This window comes from Phoca vitulina, unplaced genomic scaffold, assembly GCF_004348235.1.
Source record: "Phoca vitulina isolate PV1807 unplaced genomic scaffold, GSC_HSeal_1.0 scaffold30, whole genome shotgun sequence".
Lineage (NCBI taxonomy): Eukaryota > Metazoa > Chordata > Mammalia > Carnivora > Phocidae > Phoca > Phoca vitulina.
In genome coordinates, this window is record NW_022589733.1 from 21326195 (window position 1) to 21349327 (window position 23133).

General features: G+C 49.4%; 1 protein-coding gene across 2 annotated transcripts in view; it reads left to right on the forward strand.

Annotated features, from left to right (window-relative positions):
* The window catches only part of ZFHX3 (zinc finger homeobox 3), a 234171-nt gene that overhangs the window by 67361 nt on the left and 143677 nt on the right, over positions 1-23133 (forward strand). For both annotated transcript variants that reach the window (XM_032424047.1, XM_032424048.1), the window contains exons 2-3: positions 8954-11712; positions 16568-17064. In XM_032424047.1, the coding sequence (XP_032279938.1) occupies positions 9000-11712; positions 16568-17064 (3210 nt within the window). In that variant the 5' untranslated portion in view covers positions 8954-8999. The remainder of the gene's footprint in view (positions 1-8953; positions 11713-16567; positions 17065-23133) is intronic.

Below are 23133 nucleotides of genomic sequence, written 5' to 3' on the forward strand. Positions count from 1 at the left end.
AAGCCCAGGGCCTGGGCGACTCTCTGGGCCTTCCAGGCCATGGGCCCCCTGCAACACGAGGGACCTGTTCAAGCATGTGTGTATTCCCTGACTTTGCCATAGTTACAGAATAATTCTTCAGGGGAATTGCTACCAAGCTGATGGAATCTCACCTTTTTATGCTTTCACACTTACTGACTTTGACTCAGTAGCAATATTACAAATACAGTTATTGTAGAAAGCATAGAATGGGATTGGATATGGTTCTTCAGTGGATTCTAAGCTAAACAGATGAGGGTATTATTTCTTTGCCCCTTGAATGAGTTTCCTACTTATCTCAGAATCTGGGTTGCCTTTGAGTGTTTTTGGGGGCGGGGAGATGTGGGGATGGTTTACTCATTGCCATGTGTTTTCTCTCTAATATGTTTTAGTCTAGAGGTAGCAGTGCTCACCCTCTGTAGGTTGCTGGGGTTCTTTTCTTTTTACAGTTCCTGCTCTTGTCCTTATATTTAGAACCGCATTCACCAAGTTAGGGAAATCTGCCCTGATCCAGGATCGTGGATGTCTTGGGTAAATGTCTTTCGATGTGTGATACTTGAAATTCTGCCCAAGCTAGAAAGGTCATTTGTCTTCTCCAACTAGAGAGCTCTGTCTAGAACCACTCATCTAGGGGAAGAGAAGCCCACTTTCTGTGTCTTTCTGTCTACACCTCCCTGTCCAGCGTAGCAGCCTGTTTCTTTCCTGAAGCTGTGCCAACAATGAATTTTACAGGAAAATAAGGATATGGGGATCAGGGTGGGTTGGCTGTTCACGTGTAATTTTGTGGTTCAATATGGAGAGTCTTGCACTGGACAGTTACTTTTTTTCCTCCTTGTTTTGACATAATTTTAGATGTACAGGAGAGTTGTAATAATAGAACATAGATTTCTCGTATACCCTTCAGTCAGACCTCATGTTAACATTATCTCCTATTCTGTCTATATGTACATATGTGTGTCTGAACACACACACGCTCTTACTGATTTTTCCTAAGCCACTTGAAAACTGAAACATCATCTCTAAATATATCAGTGTGTTCTTCCTGGAAAAGGAAAAGGTGTATCACCACACCATAGTTATCAAAATTAGAAAATTAACAGTCACCTACGACAATTATCTGACCTACAGACCTTATTCAGATTTTGCCAATTGCCCCAATTGTGCCCTTTATGGGGAAAAAAATTCCAGATTATGTGTTAGGTTCGTTTGTCATGTCTCTTTAACTCCTTTAATCTGAAACAGCTCTTCAGTCTTTCCGTTTCATGACACTGACATAACTGAAGCGCATGGGACATTTTGTAGACTGTCCTCAATTTGGATTTGTCTGATGTTCCCTCATGATTAGATTCAGGTTTTGCATTTTTGGCAGGAATGTCAGGGAAGGGATGTTGTGTTCTTCTCGGTGTATCCTCTCGGGAGGCACATGATGTCTGCCTCATTCCCGGTGATGTTAACTTTGATCATGTGGTGAAGGTGGTGTCTGCCAGGTTTCTCCACTGTAAAGTTATTGTTTTTCCTTCTGTAATTAATAAGTATCTTGTGGGAAGATACTTTGAGACTGTGTAAATATCCTGTTACTCTTCAAACTTTTCATCCACCAGTTTTAGCATCCATTGATTCTTGCTTGAATGAGTTATTATTATGATGGTTCCCAAATGGTGATTTTCTAACCCCATAATTCCCTCTGCATTTATTAGTTGCATTTCTGTTCGAAGGAAGAACTTTCCCTAATCCCACATTTTTTTTTAAATTTATGAAAAGTCTGCAATTATGGATTCTTATTTTATACATTGGGTCGTAAACCTTTACTCTCATGTAATTTTCTTGCTCACATTGTCCCAGTTTGAGCAAGTGGGGGACCCTGCAGCCAGCTCCTCTGTCCTTTTTAGCACACTCTCTTCATTCTTCGAGCACTTCCTTATGTTCTGGCTCACAAAGATGCTCCAGGCTCAAGTATTGGCTGTTTCTTCAAGGAGCCTTAGTTCCATTTGGTGGAGAAAGGATGTTTCTTCAACTAAGAGGAAAAGAAACAGACCATCTTCAGGGATCATCTTTTTTTCCCCCCTCTTCAACTATTCTCATTTCTCCCAGTACCTTAATTTTCCCTACAGTTTTATTAAGCATATATGACATCTTGGAGGTGGAGAAGACAGATGAATGAGACGTGGAACAGCTTTGAGGCAGAGATAGACCAACCAATGGATAATTAGAGCAGTGTGATAATGCAAGAATTACAGTGTGTTTCCATATGCAAAGTGCTATTATGGGATCACAGAGAAGGAGGTTAAAGTTGACTGAGGAACCCACTTGATAACCCAGGCGTCTTCACCTTTCATGGGCCTGGGAGGCTGCTGATGGGACCCTTTGGCTACAGCAAAATCCCCTCCTCCATTCCTGAACCTGGGGAGTGCAGTATTTCACAGAGTCCACATTCCATCTGAGAGCTTTGAAAATCTTGAGAAAGACTTTCTTTTCTATGAAACCGAACTTGAATTCCTGTTCAGGTTCCCTCATGACTCGTAGTTAAACCTTGAAGCTCGGTAGAACACATGTAACTAATCCTCCTTGCTGTAGCAGGCGTAGCTGAGGGTCGTCGCCTTGCCCTACAATGGGAGTTGTCTCTTCTGCTCTCCCGAACTGCTGCTGGGCAGCCATGTGACCACGCTCTGCTCTGTAAGACCAGGCTCTTACAGGATTCTCCTGAGTGGATCATGACATTCTTCATGCAGAGAGCGAAAAGGATGGGGATGTGAACCCTGCTGAGTTTCCACAGCTGTGGTGTGGTCCTGTAGCCTGGAGGTCCTATTTCTCTCTTTGGCTGCCATGTCAACATTGTGCTTTGTAGTGAAGTGACACCCCCAAGTATTCTTTGCGTGAACTCTTGTTAATCCAAGTCTCTTCCAGTCTCTCTTGGTTTTACTGATTGCCTGAGCTTTAAATATGGGGCTTCATACTCAGTCTTTCAGAACTTCGTCTTGTTTCTTTGCGCCTGTTGTTCCCACCAGCTGAGATCTTATTTTGAGTCTTGATGCCACCGTCTGGCACAGGAGTTAGTCCTCTTAGCTTTATGTACTTCACATACTGTTTGTGTGTGCTTGGTCTTGTCCCTTAAGCTGTTGATGTAAGTGAAGGGAACCCGGGACAAGACAGAAGGTTGAGGCATGCCGCTAGATGCACTGACCTTTGAGAGGATACTTGAGGCAATTGCCTCTTCCAGCCATAAAATCAGCCAGACTTTATTATCTCAAAGACATTTTGCTATGGATATGAAGAGATGATAAACTTTGGGATACCTTATTAAAATCAAGAAGTCTTCTCTAATGCATTTCTCAGATCATTGAATCTAAGTGCAGCTATTTTTCAGTTGATTTTATGTGAATGTTCTTACTGAACCTAACAGCTAATTGCTAATTTCTCAGGACCTCCTTTTTTTTTTTTTAATTCGGCAGTTGTTGACTCTGTTCTAAAACTGTGGGAAACTTGCACTGTATAATATACAACATGTCTTTTTAAATCTAGTTATCACTTTATCCAAAAGGATGTGCACACACATAATTCTTTCCTCTTCTCTTGCTTTATATTATTTCTGAGTGCTTTTCGTCACTTAACTTTCTCTTTCTTTGTGGTCTCTCCCCAGCAAGAATATACACTAAGATCTGTTTATCATTGATTCCCTAGCATCTGACACATAGTAGGTGCAAAGTAAATATGGAAGGAATGAATGAATGAATACATTTTTTGGTTTATGGCCTCGGAATCCTCCTTTTTTTCTTAAAAAAAAAAAATCAGGGTAATGGGCCTACCATTCAACTCCTTGGAACACCTGCCCCCACTCTTGTTACCCCTTCTCCCGTGTGAAGACCTCCAAGTAACTCTCCTTCCCCTACCACTCCTAGAGAGGGGTATGTGTGTGAATGGGCATGTGGTTTTTACATGGCAGTCCTGGATTCCCAGGATCTTAGAACAGTCCCCAGGTCCATAAAGATTGAATTTGAATGTCGGATATAAGGGTGTTCTGAAGTTCTCTTTGAGAAACAGACATTAAAGAAAAATGTCAGGCACCTGGGTGGCTCAGTTGGTTAAGCGTCTGCCTTCAGCTCAGGTCATGATCCCGGGGTCCTGGGATCGAGTCCCACGTCGGGCTGTCCGCTCAGTGGGGAGCCTGCTTCTCCCGCAGCCTCTGCCTGCCGCTCCCCCTGCTTATGCTCTCTGTGTGTGTGTGTGTCAAATAAATATGATCTTGAAAAAAGGAAAAAAAAAAAAGAATGCTGTAGAGTGGCTCAGAACACAGACTGCACAGTCAGCTTAGGGTTTTAGATTTTAGGCTGTATAACTTGCACAACCTCAGTTTTCCCGTCTTTAAAATGGGGATATAAGTGATACCCATCTCACACCGTGGCTAGGAAGGTGGTGTAGTCCCTGCAGGACTTAACGTGATGCCTAATTCAAGGAGGGATGACTTCCCTCAGGATGGTTCTCATTTTAAAAAGCTTTGGGAAAGAAAGGCACCAAGGACGAAATGAAGTTGCCCATAACCTCATCCCCTAGCAATTACCATTTTAAAAGTTCTGATACAAATCTCATGTATTTCCATATGCAAACCTATATATGCATTATTCAGTTAGCATCCCATGTGATCATTTTCCCATGCCTGTAAGTAGTTTCTTTAAACAGTGATGTTTTATAATGTCTTGTGGAACTCTATGCACTGTAATTTATTCGGAGAGCCCCTTGTTTTGCCAGATTATTTCAATTTTTTTTCCTGTTAAAAATGTTGTGGTGAATAATGTTGTATCTCTGTGTGTATCTTGGGTGATTTCCTCGAATGGGGGAATTGCTGAGTCAAAGGGCATGTGCATTTTTTGAGGCTTTTGAGACCTCTTGCCTGATTGCCTTCAGGAAAATGGTGCTCCCCCTGACTTGCCCTCCAGCAGAGCAGGTTGCTTCTGGAGAATGGCGCGCCTGCTGGGTCACTTCTCTCTGGCGATGCCGCGTGGGTTACTCACGGAGGCGACAGCCGTGTGCGTTACTCACGGAGGCAACAGTTTCTCGCAGTCTGGATTCTGTTTTTCTTTTCTTCCCCTTTGTTTCTTTTCTTGGTTTTCTGCCAAACAGCCTCTTATGAAAGGACCGCCTAATTAACCCTGTGCTAATTAACAATTTAAAATTACACAGTGTGACTGTTCATGTTTAATTCTCTGGGTGCTGGAGCAACAGCAGGAACCCCCTCCCCTCCTTAATAACTGTATCCCGCCCCCCCCCCCCCAGCTTCCCAGTAACTGTTGCGTTAGACCCAGCCCCGTCTCCTTAAAGGAATGTAACAAAACTGTCCTTTCACATCTTCTCAGTCGAAAGAGGGAGATGAACGACTTCATTGGTGGCGGGGCCCAGTGTAATACGGAGTTTTATCATTTTGAAAAATCTTTGGAAAATAAAGACTGCCGTTAGCAAAGATGCAGGGGGCTTTACAGGTAGGTTCCAAGGGAATTGTAACTTGGGAGGGGCAAGGGTGAGGGCTCTTGATGAAGATGTTGGAACTTTTCTGTACAAGATGACTTCTCAAGTGGCAGATTTAAACCCTAAGCAGAGAGCATGAATGGGAGAGATCTGGATTGTTCCTGTATCTTCCCTTTGACTGTCTTACTGGAAAGATGTGCTCTTCTGAAGTTTAACATAATTCTTAAAACGCTGCACATAAACGCCAAAACCATGTTGAGTACAGTATTGCGGGGGGGCAGTGTCATGAGTAGAATGTGTCTGTGTTTATAAGGGAATTTGGGGTCATAAGCAGCAGAAGAGAAGCAGGCCGCAGAAAGGGTTGTGGGTTTGTGATGTGTGAGCTGGCCCTGGCGTGAGCGAAGGACGAGGAAGGGGAAGCAGAGCCAGGGCTGGGGGTTGGGGGGTCTGAACAGAGCTGCTGGGGGGGCTGTGTGTGAGAGCGTGGGGACCCGCTGGGTTCCCAGGCTGCCCTCTATAACTGAAGATCATTGATTTTACGGGAAACCATGTTTACAGACAGAGTGCTGATCGACCTGCCGAGTTGACTTCTGCCTCCTTAAGTAAGAACTACCTTTTTCTTATTGACTGGCTGATAAACAGAGCGAGAGGGACAGCCGGCTGGGTGGGAGAGTTCTGGATAGCCTGAGGTCCTTGAGCTGAAGGATTGGGCAGGTTTAAGAGATTGCTTCATCTCTGTCCTCAGGTCCCTTCTGGTCCCTACACCTCTCTGGGACCCGCGGGGGAATCCAAGACTGCCTCCGCCTGGTTCCCGGCAGTCCAGGCACAGAGCATGGAAAAGATGCTAATCTGGTGAAGGCGTCTCAAGCTTTAGTGCCAGTCCCCAGGGTATCATGTGAAAATGCAGATTCTGATCTGGAGTGGGGCCCAAGGGTCTGTGTTACGCAGGCTCGCTGGTGAAGAACGATGCTACTTGTCCCTGAGCCACACTTTGTTGAGCATGGTTATAAAAGTTTCTGCTTGTCGTGGCCAGCATGCATTGAAAGGAAGCCCAGAGCATGGATCGTGAAGTGGGATCCTTCTTGGCCACTGGTGTCTTAACGGGCTGTCCTCACTCCTTGTGAATGAGTGGTATCCCACGTGGCCTCTCTCGTGGGGCAAGTGTCACCACCATGGGGTCATCTGGCTTTTGGAGGTGGCCACAGTGTCATCCTTTCTTGACACCTTTTGCTTGGCTATAGAAAACAAAGTTAGGTGAGTTTCTAAAAGTCCCAGTCATTTAGCTGAATGGTTTGTGGAGGAGGAGGAGGTAGGGGAGAGCAGAGCAAGAAAAGCCCACCAATTAATTGGTAAACGCTTGCAGGTTTCTCTGGCCTAGCCTAGGCTGGAGAGGAGATTGGCTTTGCTGTCGATACTCAAGTCCCTAGTGAAGCATCAAAGCTGTTCTCCTTTATCAATCGTGGCCTCCCCTTCCAGCATGTTCCTGTAACTTACCAAGCATTTATGACATTGATTTTACAATCGGGCTGTTAACCCTCCCGCCCCTTCAGGCCTGCCAACCTTTTTGGCCCGAGCTGTCAATCAGATGTCGTCCAGCCAATCAGGCGCATCCTTAAGAAGAGCCACCCTGGATTCTCACCTGTATCCCAGCTAAGCCTTCTGAAGTCCCATTGCATTTGCTGTTTGGTTTGGTTTAGTGTAGTCATCTTCGTTTAAAATCACTGTGTCTTTTCTAAGGCACAGGGAACTTTGTTGTAACGGAGTTAGAGGTTATAAGCTTGAGAGGTGGGGTGTGTGTGTGTGTGTGTGTGTGTGTGTGTTTTGAACAAAACAGAGGACGCATTCTTCCAAAAAGTTATTTTTCCGGAGACTTCTGGTAAACCTGCCTTCCCTGTCTTTTCCCGAGGGGGAGCTGTTGGCTCACTGTGCAGTCAAGAATCAAGAAATGAAAAAAGGAGTGGGAAGATGGGGGTAGGGTGGGGGAAAAGAGAGACCAAACCCAGCCAAAACCTTCATCCGATGTGTATGAATGAGATGTTGGGTGGAGAAGCAAACAAGTGTTCTCCAGGAAGGAGGCGTGTATGGGGGGGGGGGGGGGAGGGCAGCCTGGGCTTTGCAGCCGAACAATCAGGGCCGTGCAAGAGTCTGAGTTGCCTTAGGATCCATGCCGGGATGGAAGGAATGCCCCTGTGATGATGTGACCACAGGAACAAGAGAGGTGGCGGGTGGCCTGAAGCCTCCCTCCCCAGGGAGGTGAAGTCTCAGGGGGCAGATTCAGCTCAGTGGCGCTTTGGAGTACGAAACGGAAAAGCCCCAGGGCTGAAGGACAGCTGCTCCAGCAGCTACTAATAACTACGAGGCAGGTGTGGAACGGGGGCTGGCCGAGCCCAGTTGCCGTCTCGGCTTGCCGCTAAGATCCCTGACAGCAGAAACCACCACACCAGTGGTGACTGGGCTCCGTCCAGACAGGGCAGGATCGACGCTGCTGGAGGGGGAGCCGACCAGTCGAGAGTCTTCCCAGCTACCTCGGGCTGAGATTGTGTGCTGTCACAGTCGTAGTCTGAAGCCAGCTCACTCGCGAGCAAGGGTGTTCTGTGGGTTGTGGGGAGGAGGTGGGATTTTGGAGATCTGCCTTCTGGTTCACAGTGTCAGGGCGGCCCTGGGCCTGTTCTTACAGTTAGCTCCTCAGTTTTACTGCTTGTCAAATGGGATGGTGCTTCCCGGAGCCGGAGAGGATGAATGTAGCCACAGGCCCCGCTGAGGGCTGGTAGAGCCTGTGTGTGCCCTGCGGACTTGCTCTCTGAGCCGTGCAGCCCTCAGTCACTTTCCTTTGAGCTCCTCAAACTAGACATTCGGCCAGTAAGAGCAATGGCAGCAGCTTCACCTCCAGATCAGCGAGCGTGTCCCCACACGGGCTTACCGTCCTTTTTCTGGGGGTACAAAATCTTCCTCCTCTCGTCCATCCGTCCCTGGTGTTCCCTTGGCCCACGGACAGTGCGGTCGGTCAGCACGGACTTGGTGTTGGCCATCTGTGTGCAGTAGGGCCGCCACTCTGTGTCCTCGGCGCGGCCCGGCGAGGTGACGCGATCTTCCTCTTCTGCTGTGGCTCGTAGCCCGGCCGTGACTCGAACGCTGTGCTTGCAAAGAACGGAAATTCAAACTGGCCTCCAGGGGGTAGAGCAGCCGACAGTCCGAAGACCAAGAGGGAGTCTCCTGTGTGCCCCCCTCCCTGTGCTCCCCACTCCTGCCACAGACCCTGGCCTTAAAGACCCCGGTGCCAGCCGCCTTCTGTGCGTTCGTTGGACGGCGTGGGGAGATCGCTGGGGTCCCCACTGCCCTTGCGGTCTCTGTTGTGGGTGTGGACAGAAGCCTGTTAGAGTGCTCTGTGCGGGACCTAGCCTCGGCCCTCCTAACCTCTTTCCTTTCTCTCTCTCTTCCCCCTCTCTCCCTCCTCTCCCCCCTTGCCTCCGCTCTTCAGGTCCGATCCGTACTGGGTGCAATGAAAGCTCCACGCAGGCCTTACCATGGAAGGCTGTGACTCGCCTGTCGTCTCGGGGAAGGACAATGGGTGCGGTATCCCTCAGCACCAGCAATGGACTGAACTCAACAGCACCCACCTCCCCGACAAACCCAGTAGCATGGAGCAGTCCACAAGCGAGAACCACGGGCCCCTGGACAGCCTGAGGGCCCCCTTCAATGAACGCCTCGCGGAGGGCACCGCCCCGGCCGGCCCCGCCGCCGAGCCCGCCGGCAAGGAGGTCAGCTGCGACGAGTGCTCGGCCTCCTTCGCCAGCTTACAGACCTACATGGAGCACCACTGCCCCAGCGCGCGCCCCCCGCTCCCCCTGAGAGAGGAGAGCGGGAGCGACACCAGTGAGGAGGGGGACGAGGAGAGTGATGTGGAGAACCTGGCTGGGGAGATCGTCTACCAGCCCGATGGCTCGGCCTACATTGTCGAGAGCCTGAGCCAGCTGACCCAAAGCGGGGGCACCTGTGGCAGCGGCAGCGGGCCTCTCCCTTCGCTCTTCCTGAACTCTCTCCCCGGGGCGGGGGGCAAACAGGGGGACCCTTCTTGTGCTGCACCAGTCTACCCACAGATCATCAACACTTTCCACATAGCCTCATCCTTCGGGAAATGGTTTGAGGGCCCAGACCAGGCTTTCCCGAATACCTCAGCCCTGACGGGGCTCAGCCCCGTCCTGCACAGCTTCCGCGTTTTTGACGTGCGACACAAAAGCAACAAGGATTACCTGAACAGCGACGGCTCCGCCAAAAGCTCCTGCGTATCCAAAGATGTTCCCAACAATGTGGACCTGTCCAAATTCGATGGCTTCGTGCTCTACGGCAAGAGGAAGCCCATCCTGATGTGTTTCTTGTGCAAACTCTCCTTCGGGTACGTCCGTTCGTTTGTGACCCACGCGGTGCACGACCATCGAATGACCCTGAGTGAAGATGAGCGGAAAATTCTTAGCAATAAGAACATCTCCGCTATCATCCAAGGGATTGGCAAAGACAAGGAACCCCTTGTAAGTTTTTTGGAACCAAAAAACAAAAACTTTCAACACCCTTTAGTTTCCACAGCTAACCTCATAGGCCCCGGACACAGTTTTTATGGTAAATTTAGTGGCATTCGAATGGAAGGGGAGGAGGCTCTCCCAGCCGGCTCTGCCGCGGGCCCCGAGCAGCCCCAGGCTGGCATCTTGACCCCCAGCACCCTCTTGAACCTTGGCGGGCTCACCAGCTCGGTCCTGAAGACCCCCATTACCTCAGTCCCCCTGGGGCCTCTGGCCTCCAGTCCTACCAAATCCTCAGAGGGCAAGGACTCTGGGGTAGCCGCAGGAGAGAAGCAAGACGTGGGCGATCCAGATTGCTTCTCCGAGAAAGCAGAGCCAGCCGAGGAGGAGGCAGAGGAGGAAGAGGAGGAAGAAGAGGCGGAGGAGGAGGAGGAGGAGGAGGAAGATGAGGAAGAGGAGGAGGAGGAGGACGAGGGTTGCAAAGGACTCTTTCCAAGCGAGTTGGACGACGATCTGGAGGACAGGCCCCACGAGGAGTCTGGGGCCGCGGCAGGCAGCAGCAAAAAGGACCTTGCTCTCTCAAACCAAAGCATTTCTAACTCCCCCTTAATGCCTAATGTGCTCCAGACCCTGTCGAGGGGCGCAGCTTCTACTAGTTCTAATTCTGCTTCTTCCTTTGTTGTCTTTGATGGTGCGGACAGGAGGAGTCGTTTAAGCTTTAACAGTGAGGGTGTCAGGGCCAGTGTGGCAGAGGGCGGCAGGAGGCTGGACTTCGCTGACGAAAGTGCCAATAAAGACAATGCCACAGTACCGGAACCAAATGAAAGCACAGAGGGCGACGATGGGGGCTTTGTCCCCCATCACCAGCACGCTGGCTCCCTCTGCGAGCTGGGGGTTGGGGAATGCCCCTCGGGGAGCGGCGTGGAGTGCCCCAAATGCGACACGGTCCTGGGCTCCTCCCGCTCGCTGGGCGGCCACATGACCATGATGCATTCTCGTAACTCATGTAAGACACTTAAGTGCCCCAAGTGCAACTGGCATTATAAATACCAGCAGACCCTGGAGGCACACATGAAGGAGAAGCACCCGGAGCCGGGGGGCTCCTGTGTCTACTGCAAAAGCGGGCAGCCCCACCCGCGGTTGGCGCGAGGTGAGAGCTACACGTGTGGTTACAAGCCTTTCCGCTGTGAGGTGTGTAACTACTCCACAACTACCAAAGGCAACCTCAGTATTCATATGCAGTCCGACAAGCATCTCAACAACATGCAGAACCTGCAGAACGGAGGGGGGGAGCAGGTGTTCAGCCACTCGGCCGGGGCGGCGGCCGCGGCGGCAGCGGCGGCGGCCGCGGCGGCCAACATCGGCAGCTCCTGCGGGGCCCCCTCGCCCACCAAACCAAAAACCAAACCCACCTGGCGGTGCGAGGTGTGCGATTACGAGACCAACGTGGCCAGGAACCTGCGCATCCACATGACCAGCGAGAAGCACATGCACAACATGATGCTCCTGCAGCAGAACATGACCCAGATCCAGCACAGCCGACATCTGGGCCTGGGCAGCCTGCCCTCGCCCGCCGAGGCCGAGCTCTACCAGTACTACCTGGCCCAGAACATGAACCTGCCCAACCTGAAGATGGACAGCACCGCCTCGGACGCCCAGTTCATGATGAGCGGATTCCAGCTGGATCCCACCGGGCCCATGGCCGCCGTGACGCCTGCTCTAGGTGAGGCTGACTGCGTGTTTGTGTGTTCTGATGGCTTGAGTTTAACGGGGGAGCAGTGAGAGTAGACCGAGGTCCTGTTGATCCAGTTGATTCTGTCAAGTCCCGTGGATTCGGCTCTGCTTGTGATTTTCTCAAGACTGGTTTTGTGTGAACTTGAGTGTCTGGCCATCAGATATTTTTCTCAAGCACCCCTTCTCGTGTGCATGTGGAGGATCGTATGCATTCAGCAGATCCACGATTATATTCCAGCTCCACAGGCCGGGATGAAAATTTCAGTGTTGCCTCTGGTGTTTGGCATCTGGTCCACTTTCCTTTCTCTTCCCATCCTCTCTTTCTTCGTCCCTTTCTCAGTTTGAAAAATCGCCACAGCTATCTGAAACTTTTGGGTTCCGCTAAATATTTGCTGTAACTTACAGGAAACTTGCAGCTCAAGTTTTAAATAGGGACAGTCGTCTCCATAAGAGCAACTGGAAACCGTAGCGTACCTTATTCAAATAACCAAAGGCTGGTTCTGCGCTGAGCGGGGAGCCATCCAGATAGGTTTCTCAAAGTTCTTTGTCCAGTGTATTCGTGAGGATCTTGATGAAAGAGACCCGTTCCTTTTCTTTCCTGTTTTGCGTGAGTTGTCAGTGATAAGTATAGTTGGGAATTAAATTGCCCTGGGGCACCGTAAGGAGTGGTGTGCTAGATGAAGAACGAATAAATTCTAAAATTGTACATTAGAGAAAGCAAAGTTTTAATATCCGTTAGATGCTGGTTAACAGAGCCTTTCTTACCATGAAAAAACCACCCATGTTAGAGAAGGTGAGTTGGCTGTGTCCGGGCAGCAGGTCTAACCAACTAGCTTCATAGACCTAGAATGGGATCAAGAGGATAGGATTTGGATGCCAAAAACCATGAGTCTTTGCATGAAAAGAATCAGGATCACTTTCGGGGGAGAGCCTCTATGGCAAGAAAAGGTACGAATCAGTTTCACGAGGACCAGTGTGATGGTTGGGTCGTTCCTGCCCCCACCCCCCTGTGCCTCCGACAGGCACTGCCTGGTCTCTGTCCCCCCGACCCTGCCAATCTCGTGGGACCGGTGGCAGTGGCCTGAATCAAACAGTAGTCCCTTCCTGACCTGAGAATAAGTTGTTCTCGGCAACAAAGCGTGAGCAAGTACCTTTATTCTGGCATGGTTTAGGTTAATGCCAGGGGCCAAGCCTCACCAGTTAGCATGTCTTTGTGTGGTGTTCTAGTGCTAATTGCTGCTGATGAGTTATATTTCATAGCGTTTAATTTGTTTTTCCTGCTATGCATTTAAATTTGAATCCTTGCTACTTTAATCTTGTTTTCTATTTTGTAATATTGACCTGTGGATCCTTTATTACCAAACGATTTGAAGATGTTTTACCAACTGGTTAATAATGGATGCACAGGGATCAATCATCTTATTTGTCCCCAGAGTGAACCATAGGGGATACACACCAAGGGATGGCATCATACTGTAAGACTTTTTTTTTTTTTTTTTTTGTTAAGCCTATGGGAATTGGGGTTTTCTCATCTGGAGATTTAAAATCTTGGAGGCAGATCTTGGAGTAAATCAAATATAATGTAAATGGAATGAAGACACAGAAAACGGATGGGTTCATACTGGGTCAAAGTGAGATCTTTCTAATTACCTTGAAAACCAGTAATTCTGACTAAGGCTTGAATTAAGCAGTAAAAAAATATTGTGCTTTTTATACAAGTGTCTGTGAGTCTGCAGGGCATCATGCATTACGGGCATATGGCAGGTGCAAAAGAGATAGAAGAATGGATCCCTGTGTTCTGGACGTACATAGCAGATCCATACTTTATTTTTTAAAGAGAACAGAGCTTTTCCTTCCAAGGACCTTCTCCAGGTCAGCCAAGCAAAGGCCCTTGAATTTTCAGGGTTACTGCTTATCAGCCAGATTGAGTCTCTGGAAACCTCCAGCGCCCACCGTAGGCCACAGAGCTGCTGAGATGGAGAGTCACAAGTACTTTATCCTGGAAGTCTGAGTGGGTGTGGGTACGGGAGCGCATGCCCAAAGGCTTAGAGTGTAAGTCGTGTGACGTTACGTATGCAAATGTGAAAGGGCGGTAACATTCAGTTCGGTCTGCAACCCTACTGATCTTTCATGAGGCCATTTGTGAAAAGGCTCTAGGTGTTAATTAGGTATGACTGGGCTCTGCAGGGGGAGAAACAGTTTTGTGAAATATACTTCGGCCGACAAAGTTACTGTTGTCACACTTCCTTCGACAGAACCTTCTCTTTTGTGATACCAAGCAGGTGCTGATTCCGGGGATGCTTTCTTTCTGGAGGGCTCCAAGGAGAGGGTCAACACCCTTGGGTCTGGTCTGGGTGGATGTGCTGCCATTTGTAGATAAGATACTAGGCTGGAGGCCTTCGGAAATATCCTTCCAGACATCCCTTTAGACGATAAAGTTGAGCACGGCATCGCCAGTCAGGTCGCTTGCGAGGCACCTGCATGTTTCCCAGGGAGCCGACTGGCCACAGATTTGGGGGACGGTCCTCTGCTTCTGCCTTGGAGTCTAGAAGGTGTCTTTTAACCCACGTGCCTCTCTGACGACGTGCTGATACGCAGACTTTTGTGCCAGGGTGTGAATTCTAGTGTTAGACGTGGAGGCCCCCTCGCCGACGAGGTGATCTCTCCAGTGTAGCTCAAGAGTAAACCCGTGCTGAGTTCTCACTTACCGGGGCTCTCTTCCTAACTTCCTCTGCATGGGGTGAGGTTCCTTCACTGCTTGGGGGGCTGAATTAGTTCCTTCTGGCTCTACAGATTTATAGGATTCAAAGCCTTGGGTTTGTTCCTCCAAGGTACCGTTCCTGGAGGGTGTTTTGGCTTGCCTCTTACCTTCATTCCACTGCTCCTCTGTGTGGGTCTTCGATTTGCATTTCAAGAGCTTGGAATGGGGATAGGGACTTAACTTCCTCTGTGCGTCCGGAGGATTTCTCATTTTTACTCAGGCATCCCACAAGTGACAGCTGAATTTCTCTTTAGAGCAATATTGATGTGCTGAGGTTAAATTTAAAAAATGGGGAAGATTTGATGGTTCAGGTGGTTGGCATCAGAAACAAATATATGTTTGCTCCTTGTCTTACCCTCTGGGCAGTCTCCGCTTTGACTGAACGCCGTGTGTGTTTCATGGCTGCTACCTGGCCTTCGTCCCCATTAAGGGATGGAGCTTTTAGGCTTTTTTTTCCCTCCTATTTTTCTTTCTTTTTTTTTTTTTTCCCTTGTTCTAAAAAGAATATCTTAGTTATGGCTCCTCTCATCAGGGGAGATGGCAAAGGAGAAGACAAACAGAAAGCTTCCTGAGCCTTCTGGAATGCACGGGCAAAAGATTTCTGTGGCTTGCTAGTTTGTCCACAGGCTTCGAACACAGCCAGACTGCTCAGTAGAACCTGTAACGGATCGTCTCTCAGAGGTGCCTCATGTAGCATAAATAAGAAAATCATTAAAAAAAAAAAATCTTTTATTTGATTAGCCACTAACTTGGATTGTAATCAGTCATTAAAAAAAAAAAATAACCTCAGCCCAACCATATGTAAAAGGTCAAATCTGAGTATCAGTTGGGAAGGGGCAGGAAGGACATAGTAGCTCATGTGCGCATGTGTTTGCGGGCGAGGCGGAAAACAGAAGCCAGCGTTCAGCGTTCGGCTCGGGAATGGAGGGAAGACCGCTCTTTCCAAGCCCTTTTCACGATAGAAATGAGTTTGCAGCAGTAATTTCCCACTGGTGATTGAGAGCCTATCCCTGCTTTATGCAGGGCAGTGATGAGCTGAGAAGTAACGGGGTGGAGAGGGAGGAGCAGGGCTTCCTCAGACTCTTTTTGGGAACTTCGCGAGCTGACCTTTGCATGTCATTACCCAGCTTGACCCACTTCCTGAACCTGTACCATTTTGGTTCCCTTTTAACCTTGTCCCGCACAACATCTGTGCAGGGGGCCGGGCACTCTCTAGAGGTTCAGTGAGGAGAAGTCTTGACGCCTGCCCTAAAGAGGGATGGGGACACAGGGCTCTGCACGTGGCTGATGACAACGGAGAATGTGACGTGTCCCGTAGCAGACCTACATTTCGTGCACAATGGGGGCTCAGAAAAAGGGAGTGACCGTATTCTTGGGGACATGTGGGAGGAGCTGGCCCCGTTGACAGGCAGACAGAATATTGACCCATGGGGTGTGCTGAGGAATTAGGGAGACTGTCCACTCTCCACCGCAGTAGCCCCTAGCCACATGTGGCGATCTAAATGTAAATGGATTAAAAATAAATAAAACTGAAAATCCAGTTTCTTGGTTGCAACTTAGCCGTGGCTGGTGACTAGCCCATCATCGGACAGTGCAGGACGTTCTGTTGGGGCTGTACTGCCGTAGATAAATTCTGGGCCCGGTTCTGATTTACCACGAAGGCTTCATATCTTAGAATGCAGTTGTAACTAACGTCCAGCTTTTAGGGGTCTGGAGTTTCAGATTCTGTTATGTCCAGTAAACGATGTTTATTCCTATCTTTTCTTGGATCTGAGTGAGGGACTGAATCGAAATATTCAAGAGATTATGGTTCTGGGTGTTCTTTCCCAAAAGAAAAAAAAAAACAACAAACCATAAAGCCTTCTGCAAATTTCAGAGTGTCCGTGGGAAAGATCTGAACACATAAAGTTGATTTTTTGGGGGAGGGGGAGGGTAGGGGGTGGTGTTCCCAGTCAGTAGCACCTTGCAACACTTTAAATATGCTCTTTTTTCTCCTCACACCTGGGTTGAGGGTGGGGGAGGCTGGCTGGTGCTGTGAGCCTGGCCTCTGATGCTCTTCCCCTCTCCTTTCCCCTCCCCGCAGTGGGCGGTGAGATCCCCCTAGACATGCGCCTCGGGGGCGGGCAGCTGGTGTCGGAGGAGCTGATGAACCTGGGCGAGAGCTTCATCCAGACCAACGACCCGTCGCTGAAGCTCTTCCAGTGCGCCGTCTGCAACAAGTTCACCACGGATAACCTGGACATGCTGGGGCTGCACATGAACGTGGAGCGCAGCCTCCCGGAGGACGAGTGGAAGGCCGTGATGGGGGACTCGTACCAGTGCAAGCTCTGCCGCTACAACACCCAGCTCAAGGCCAACTTTCAGCTGCACTGCAAGACAGACAAGCACGTGCAGAAGTACCAGCTGGTGGCCCACATCAAGGAGGGCGGCAAAGCCAACGAGTGGCGGCTCAAGTGCGTGGCCATCGGCAACCCCGTCCACCTCAAGTGCAATGCGTGCGACTACTACACCAACAGCTTGGAGAAGCTGCGGCTGCACACGGTCAACTCCAGGCACGAGGCCAGCCTGAAGCTGTACAAGGTAGGACCCGGGCTGCCTCTGGAAGGCGTGCATGGGATCGCTGGGAGCTGGGGGCTGGGGATGGCTGGGGGCGGGTGACAGTCTGTGTCACGGCGGGGTCGGCGACCGGTTGGTGTTGGAAGGGGCGTTGGCACCTGCTTCCTCGTGAAGCTGCAACGTGCTGGCGGCTTCTAGTAACTGAAGGTTCTCTTTGAGAGCTGCCCCATTTTGGAGGGCAGGTTTTATGGACAGAGACAGCAGCCCGATACTTACCCCTAGACTCTTGTCACCTGGCTTTTCTCCCTTACGGTCGTGGCTTTTGTGTACCTTTGTGTTCCTGTGTTGCCCCTTTCCCCCGCGTGCTTCGCACTCTCCTTTTCCGTCTCGTCCCCCCTCCTCTTCCTTTAATCTCCTCTCTCCCGGATGCCCCTGGAGTATGTAGTTCATTTGTTTGTGGATTCATTCATTCATTCATTTAGCAGATATATATTGAGCACCTACTATATGCCAGGTCCTGTTCTGGACACATGGCTACCTCCATGCACAAAGTAGACCAAAAAAAAAAAAAAAATGCCTGCCCTCATAGTGCTTCTATTCTCTTGCAGGGAGATGGGTGATAAACACAATGAATAAATTACATAGTTGACTACAGGGTGGCACATGCTATGGGGAGAATTTAGGGTCCGTTAAGGGGGCTCCTTTGTTCTTTCTCCCTTTACTTCCTTGTTCTGTACCTCCTTTCTATTCCTTATATTTACATTTCCCCTCTCTTCCCCTGGGCTTCTCCCATCCTCCTCCTCTCCCTCTGTCTTCTCTTCCTTCCTTCCTTCCTCCCCGCCCCTACCCTTCCCGCCTCCCTCCAGTCTCTCTCTCCGTCCATAGACGGTAACGGTGAGGAGGAGGTGCTCACATACTGTAAATAGTCCTTTCACTTGCGAGGCAGAATTGCTCCAGACGTTTCTATTGATTTTCACTGGACTTAAAGCCTCACCTTTTTCTCTAATCATCCCATAATGGCTTTAGTATGAACAATCAGGTACAAATCGCCATAAATCTGCCCAGCCTCCTCCCACATGCCGTCCACACCCTCACTCTTCCCTTTGCATTTTCTCCCTTTTACCATCAGCCTCTCCCTCCCCTCCCCCCCCCACCCCCCTTCCCTTTCACACCAGTTCCCACACTTTTGGGCGAGGGAGCCTTTCTGTTGACCCTGAGCTAGTTTAATCCCCTTTCTACTCATGGTGATTTTAAAGGGAGACTCCCAAGTAAGGAGGACTTCAGGTCCTTTCCCCATATCCGTCTCTGCCGAGATTGATAACTGTGATTCATTTTACAATTGGTCGTCTTCAGCTTGGTGGGAGGCCTGTGTAGCGTGGATAAGAAACTATTTTATGGAAAGGAGGAGAAAGCAGAAATGAGGTGGTGGGACTAGAAGGTTCTGGATTTGACTGCTGACCCCAGCATGGATGGGCTGGCATGGTGCAGTGGGGAAGGTCTGAACACCAAGCAGCCAACCCCTTGTTCTAAGTGAGCAAGAACCTCACTGGATGGCTTAGTTTTGGGCCACCCTTGAAAGAAAAGGCTCCTAGTGGTCAGTTGAAGTTAGAGGTCTCAGGCGGCCGTAGGGTGGTGCTGATGTCCAGAAAACCTGATGGAAAACCCATAGAAAAAACCTGTTTCCAAAGGACCTGACTGAGCAAAATTAGTTCAAAGTACTGCGTGTGGCCATGGAAGATTGTATGCAACTTTGATGAGGGTTGTTTAGAAGTGGCAAGAAGCCAGCCTCTTCCATCTGAGGGGAAAAAAATGCTCTTTAGATGATAAAACGTGCATGGTGGTGATTAACTCTCCACGCTGCATCCTCCCATAAGAGTATACCACGCCCTTGGCTTTGCTTCTGAAGGGCCTGGAACCTGGAGGATTCACCAAGATGATCCCTTTTTGGTCCCCAAACCACCTTCATGGGTCACACCTACCAAGTCAGGTTGAGGCGGTTTCCTGGGTGGGTGTCAGGGAGGCATTTTGTGTGTTTCCATCTGTGTTTTGCTGAACTGTGGACCGTCCTCCTCTCTGGCCTTATTTTTCTCTCTCTCTCTCTTTTTAATTCAAAAGATGGGGAAAACTCCTACTTAAAAAAAGGCAGCGCCGGTGGAAGGGCTGTAGATATTGGGGTGCAGGATAGAACTTGGGAACCAGCACCCAAAGGAGAAGTCCCCTAACAGTGCACTTGGCTGGCACAACCCCAGGGGTGAACACCCCCCCACATTCACAGCAGAATTCCCTGTGTCAGGAGCCGTGGGTCATTAGTCTGGTCTCATTAGTCCTTGGGTAATGAATGTCCCTTGGCTCGCGGTGGCTCTGCTGTGGGGGCGGGGAGCTCTCAACCACTCCTGAATGACACAGCGATGGGCTTATTCCAACACATGCACCAAGCCTTTCTGTCCTGCAGTGTGACTAAGACAGACTTCTCCTGCCACCGAGGGGGCTCTCTGTCCTAGGGTGTCACGAGTCTGTAGATTTGGGGTGGGGACTGGAGGTGGTTGAGAGTCAGTTTTTCTGTAGGCCCTGGTGTGGCCTGTAGTAAATGGAGATTGATTGCATGTTATTTTTCCTCTTGCTAATGTAATCCATTAGCCCAGCACATGCATAATCAGTTTAGAGCACAGTTAACTGGATGTAATCGAGTTCTTTACTGTCTGCTAGAGAAACAGCTCCAGATGCTGCTGACCTGGGGAGGGCACAAGGCTTCTCACACACAGCCCTCCTTACTCACCCCTTCCCCAGGTCCCACCCTCACTAGCCCCTCCCTCTCCCCCAACAAAACCTGTCCTGGTCCTCACCCTGCCCCATCCTGGTTCCTTGGCAAAGTATTCATTATTGGTCAGGGAAAGTTCCAGACTTGCTTTCTGCTGCACCTGCTCAAGCAGCCATGATGGAGGAGACTTCCTAATGGGTCTCCCAGCCCTCTCTTTCAACTGAGGTCTTTATTCCCTCCTCCTCCTTTTTCATGTTGGAGGAGACAGAACAGCCGTCTCAAGAGATGCAAGCAGAGGCGTAGCTTTCTGGTGTGTCGTTTGACCTCACCAGTCCAGAGTCCCTTCCCTTGGTGTCATAAATGCTGGGACAGACGTGCTGTATTAAGACTGAGATGTCTGAAAGCATGAGCTAATTTCTAATCCGGACCGAGAGAGGGTTTTGTTAATCCAGTACCCTTATTCCACCTCCCCAGAGAAGAACAGAAACGAACAAAGAACCCTGGTGATAGTATCACCCTTGCATGGAATTGTCAAGTTTTGATTGTGTGAGAGCAGTTTTTAAGTCAAGATTCACGTTCAGAGAATTCTTCCTCCCTGCCTCCTAGAAATGGAGGGGAGTGTGTTGGGGGGGGGGGGCCGGGGGGGGGCTGGGGAGCCCCGGGCATCAGATGGAAGCTGTTTGCTTTTCTCTGGGCCACTAGGTCACTTTGTGAAACACTCATGATCGAATTCCTTGAGTGGTTTTTTTTGTGTGTCTTAAAGAGTGGTGGGCTCTGGTCCAGCTCTTAGTGGTCCTCTGCCCATATCCTCACACCTGCTGTTACTGGGCACTGTGACTGATCGACCCTGTGGGAAGCCCAGCAGGCTGGGTTCTTGGTTTCTGTCTGCAGTGATCCATCTGAGCCAGAAAGGAAGTGTGTTGTGAGGAAGGTACTTGTCTCTCTTCGGGGCTTGAGCTCCAGAATGTGAATTCCACACCTTTCTCCCTTCCCGTGTAAGTGATCACTCCTCTCTCTGAGGACCTGCCCACTCCCCCTCCCCCTCCACCCATAGAGATGTGGGGTGCTCTTGCTTACCTTGAGCAGGGGAGCAACAGATACTGACAGATGCCTGCCCTGTGTTCTTCTCCATGCTCGCGTAGGTCCTGAGTCCCCGGTGTGTGGGTTCAGAGCTAGTGGGTTCAGAGCTAGTGTGGGCCCTTTGGTGTTTATCTGGACTTCCCTGCTATGTGGCGTCCATGATGAGCTCTCTGAAATTTGTAGTGTCTTCTGCTTGGGGGGAGAGAGTGCAGAAAGGACAGTTGGAGATCAGTGCACACCTGCCAACTATTAGAATCTGGTTTTCCCTTTGATATTTTTCTTCACCTGAGAGTCATTGGACTGGAAATCCATCGACCTTAGCAGATAGATGAAGACCCCACCAGAATCTGTTACTCAAAGAGTTCCCAGCCGAGATGCCTTTGATTGGGTATGATATGAAAGCCTGAAGGTTTCATATTAATCTTAAATTATACACAAAGGAGGTCATCTCCCATGGAGTTGTGTCTGGGCCCCACGTGAGCTGCCGTGGGCCAGCTTGGCAGAGGGTGAGACACCAGCTCTACTTGGCTTAACGTAGGAGGTAGACTATGACACCAGTTGACTCAAAACACACACCCACCTTCTCCACACAGTGGACTTGAACACTTGCCACCCTACTGGGATTCTGCAAGGTGAGAGGAAGTAGGAAACCCTCCGTCAGACTCTGCATGACTTGAGAATCCATCTTCCCTGTTCTTTCCCTGACTCATAAACTTGTTGGGGCTCTCTCCCAGCAGGGCCATTAAATCCTTCCTAGGGTGGATGGACAGATCAGAAGATACAGAACAAATCCGACAAAGATTTCATTGACAGTCTACATTCTCCGTGCTCCTGTATGGTTACACCTGGGGGGTGGGCTGTCCTAGGAAGACAGCTGCACGCTTCATGCCTACAGGTGGTGACTGGGAGCCTTTGTCTTGCTTGGCAAGCAGAAAGCATAAATCCTCTGGCGACCCTCGCCTCCCTCCCCGTCCTCTTCTCCCGGCTCTGCAATGTGTTGGAAGCTCTGGTGCAAGTGTCATCTGGTTTACATCGTCATTCTGGAACCAGTTTCCTCAGACCTTATTTTCTCATTACGTTGACTATTTTTTTTTTTTTTTTTAAGTGCATACTTTCGCCTTCTTCTTCCATACCTTGGTGCCTTCATCCAAAAATGAAAGGAGGGGAATGTTTTCCTGTGGTTGATTTGGAAGGTGTGAAAAGCCAGATGTTTTGGTAAATTTTATCCCAGTTCGTCTCCATGCCGTCCATCTCTGAGAGCAAGCATCTCTGAGGGCATCTGAAGTTCATGTCCCTCCCTTGATTCCTGGGCTCACGGATGTGGGCCGCTGGGAGACTGCACGTGGGCCCCGTGGCCATTCCCGGAGAGCCTGAGTTGGCTCTCGTGGCATTTCTGACCACCAGTTAGCTTAAAGGGTTCTCTAGGAAGATGGAAAGGTCAGATCTTTTTTGGAGGGAGTTACTCCTTCTCTGCTGTGGTCACTGTGGCCGTGATGTTGCCAGCGTGTGCAGTGGGAATGCACTCTCTGCATTTCTCTGCGGAGGTTCCTTGCCCTCCCTTCCCGTTAGAACCATCTCACCCACCTTGATCGGTAGCCCCCTCTCCTAGCCCACGCGTATTACTTCATTCAAAACGTCCGTTCAGCAGATTGGCTGGCTTTATGCACAAGATCTGCGCGCATCCCTGTGATTCTGGTCTTATACACACCCTCATGTCGAGAAGGTAAGGTCAGTGTTACCTTCTGGCTCCACGCTTTAGATACCCCTCAACTGAAATCTTACCCGATGTGCCTAGTTTTAAAAAGTCCAGCACTAAATATGCCACCACTGAACCACTGTGACACTAATGCGCCTTTCTTTTTTTTTTTAAATGCTTTTAATAGTTTTGTTTTCTCTCTTTTTGTTCCAAATCTTTTTTTTTTTTTTTTTTTTTTTTTTTGTGCTTGGTAAAGAGCTGATAAGACCCGTTTAGAACATTATTGTATTCTTAATTATTTCTTACTAGACTGGCATTCCATGTTTACCTCAAGTGTAAGTTGGGTCCCTTATATTTTGCGGTAGAAATAATTAGTATGAATAATGTATGTTCACTGTAGGAAATTTGAAAAATTCAGGGAAGTACAAGAGAAAGTAAGTATCCACCTAATCCTACCATGCAGTAACGTATTTTTATTTCCTTCATTTTGTGTATAACAGGCATTTTATAGAAGCGGAATGATATTGCATGTGTACAGTATTATACCTTTCTAATATGT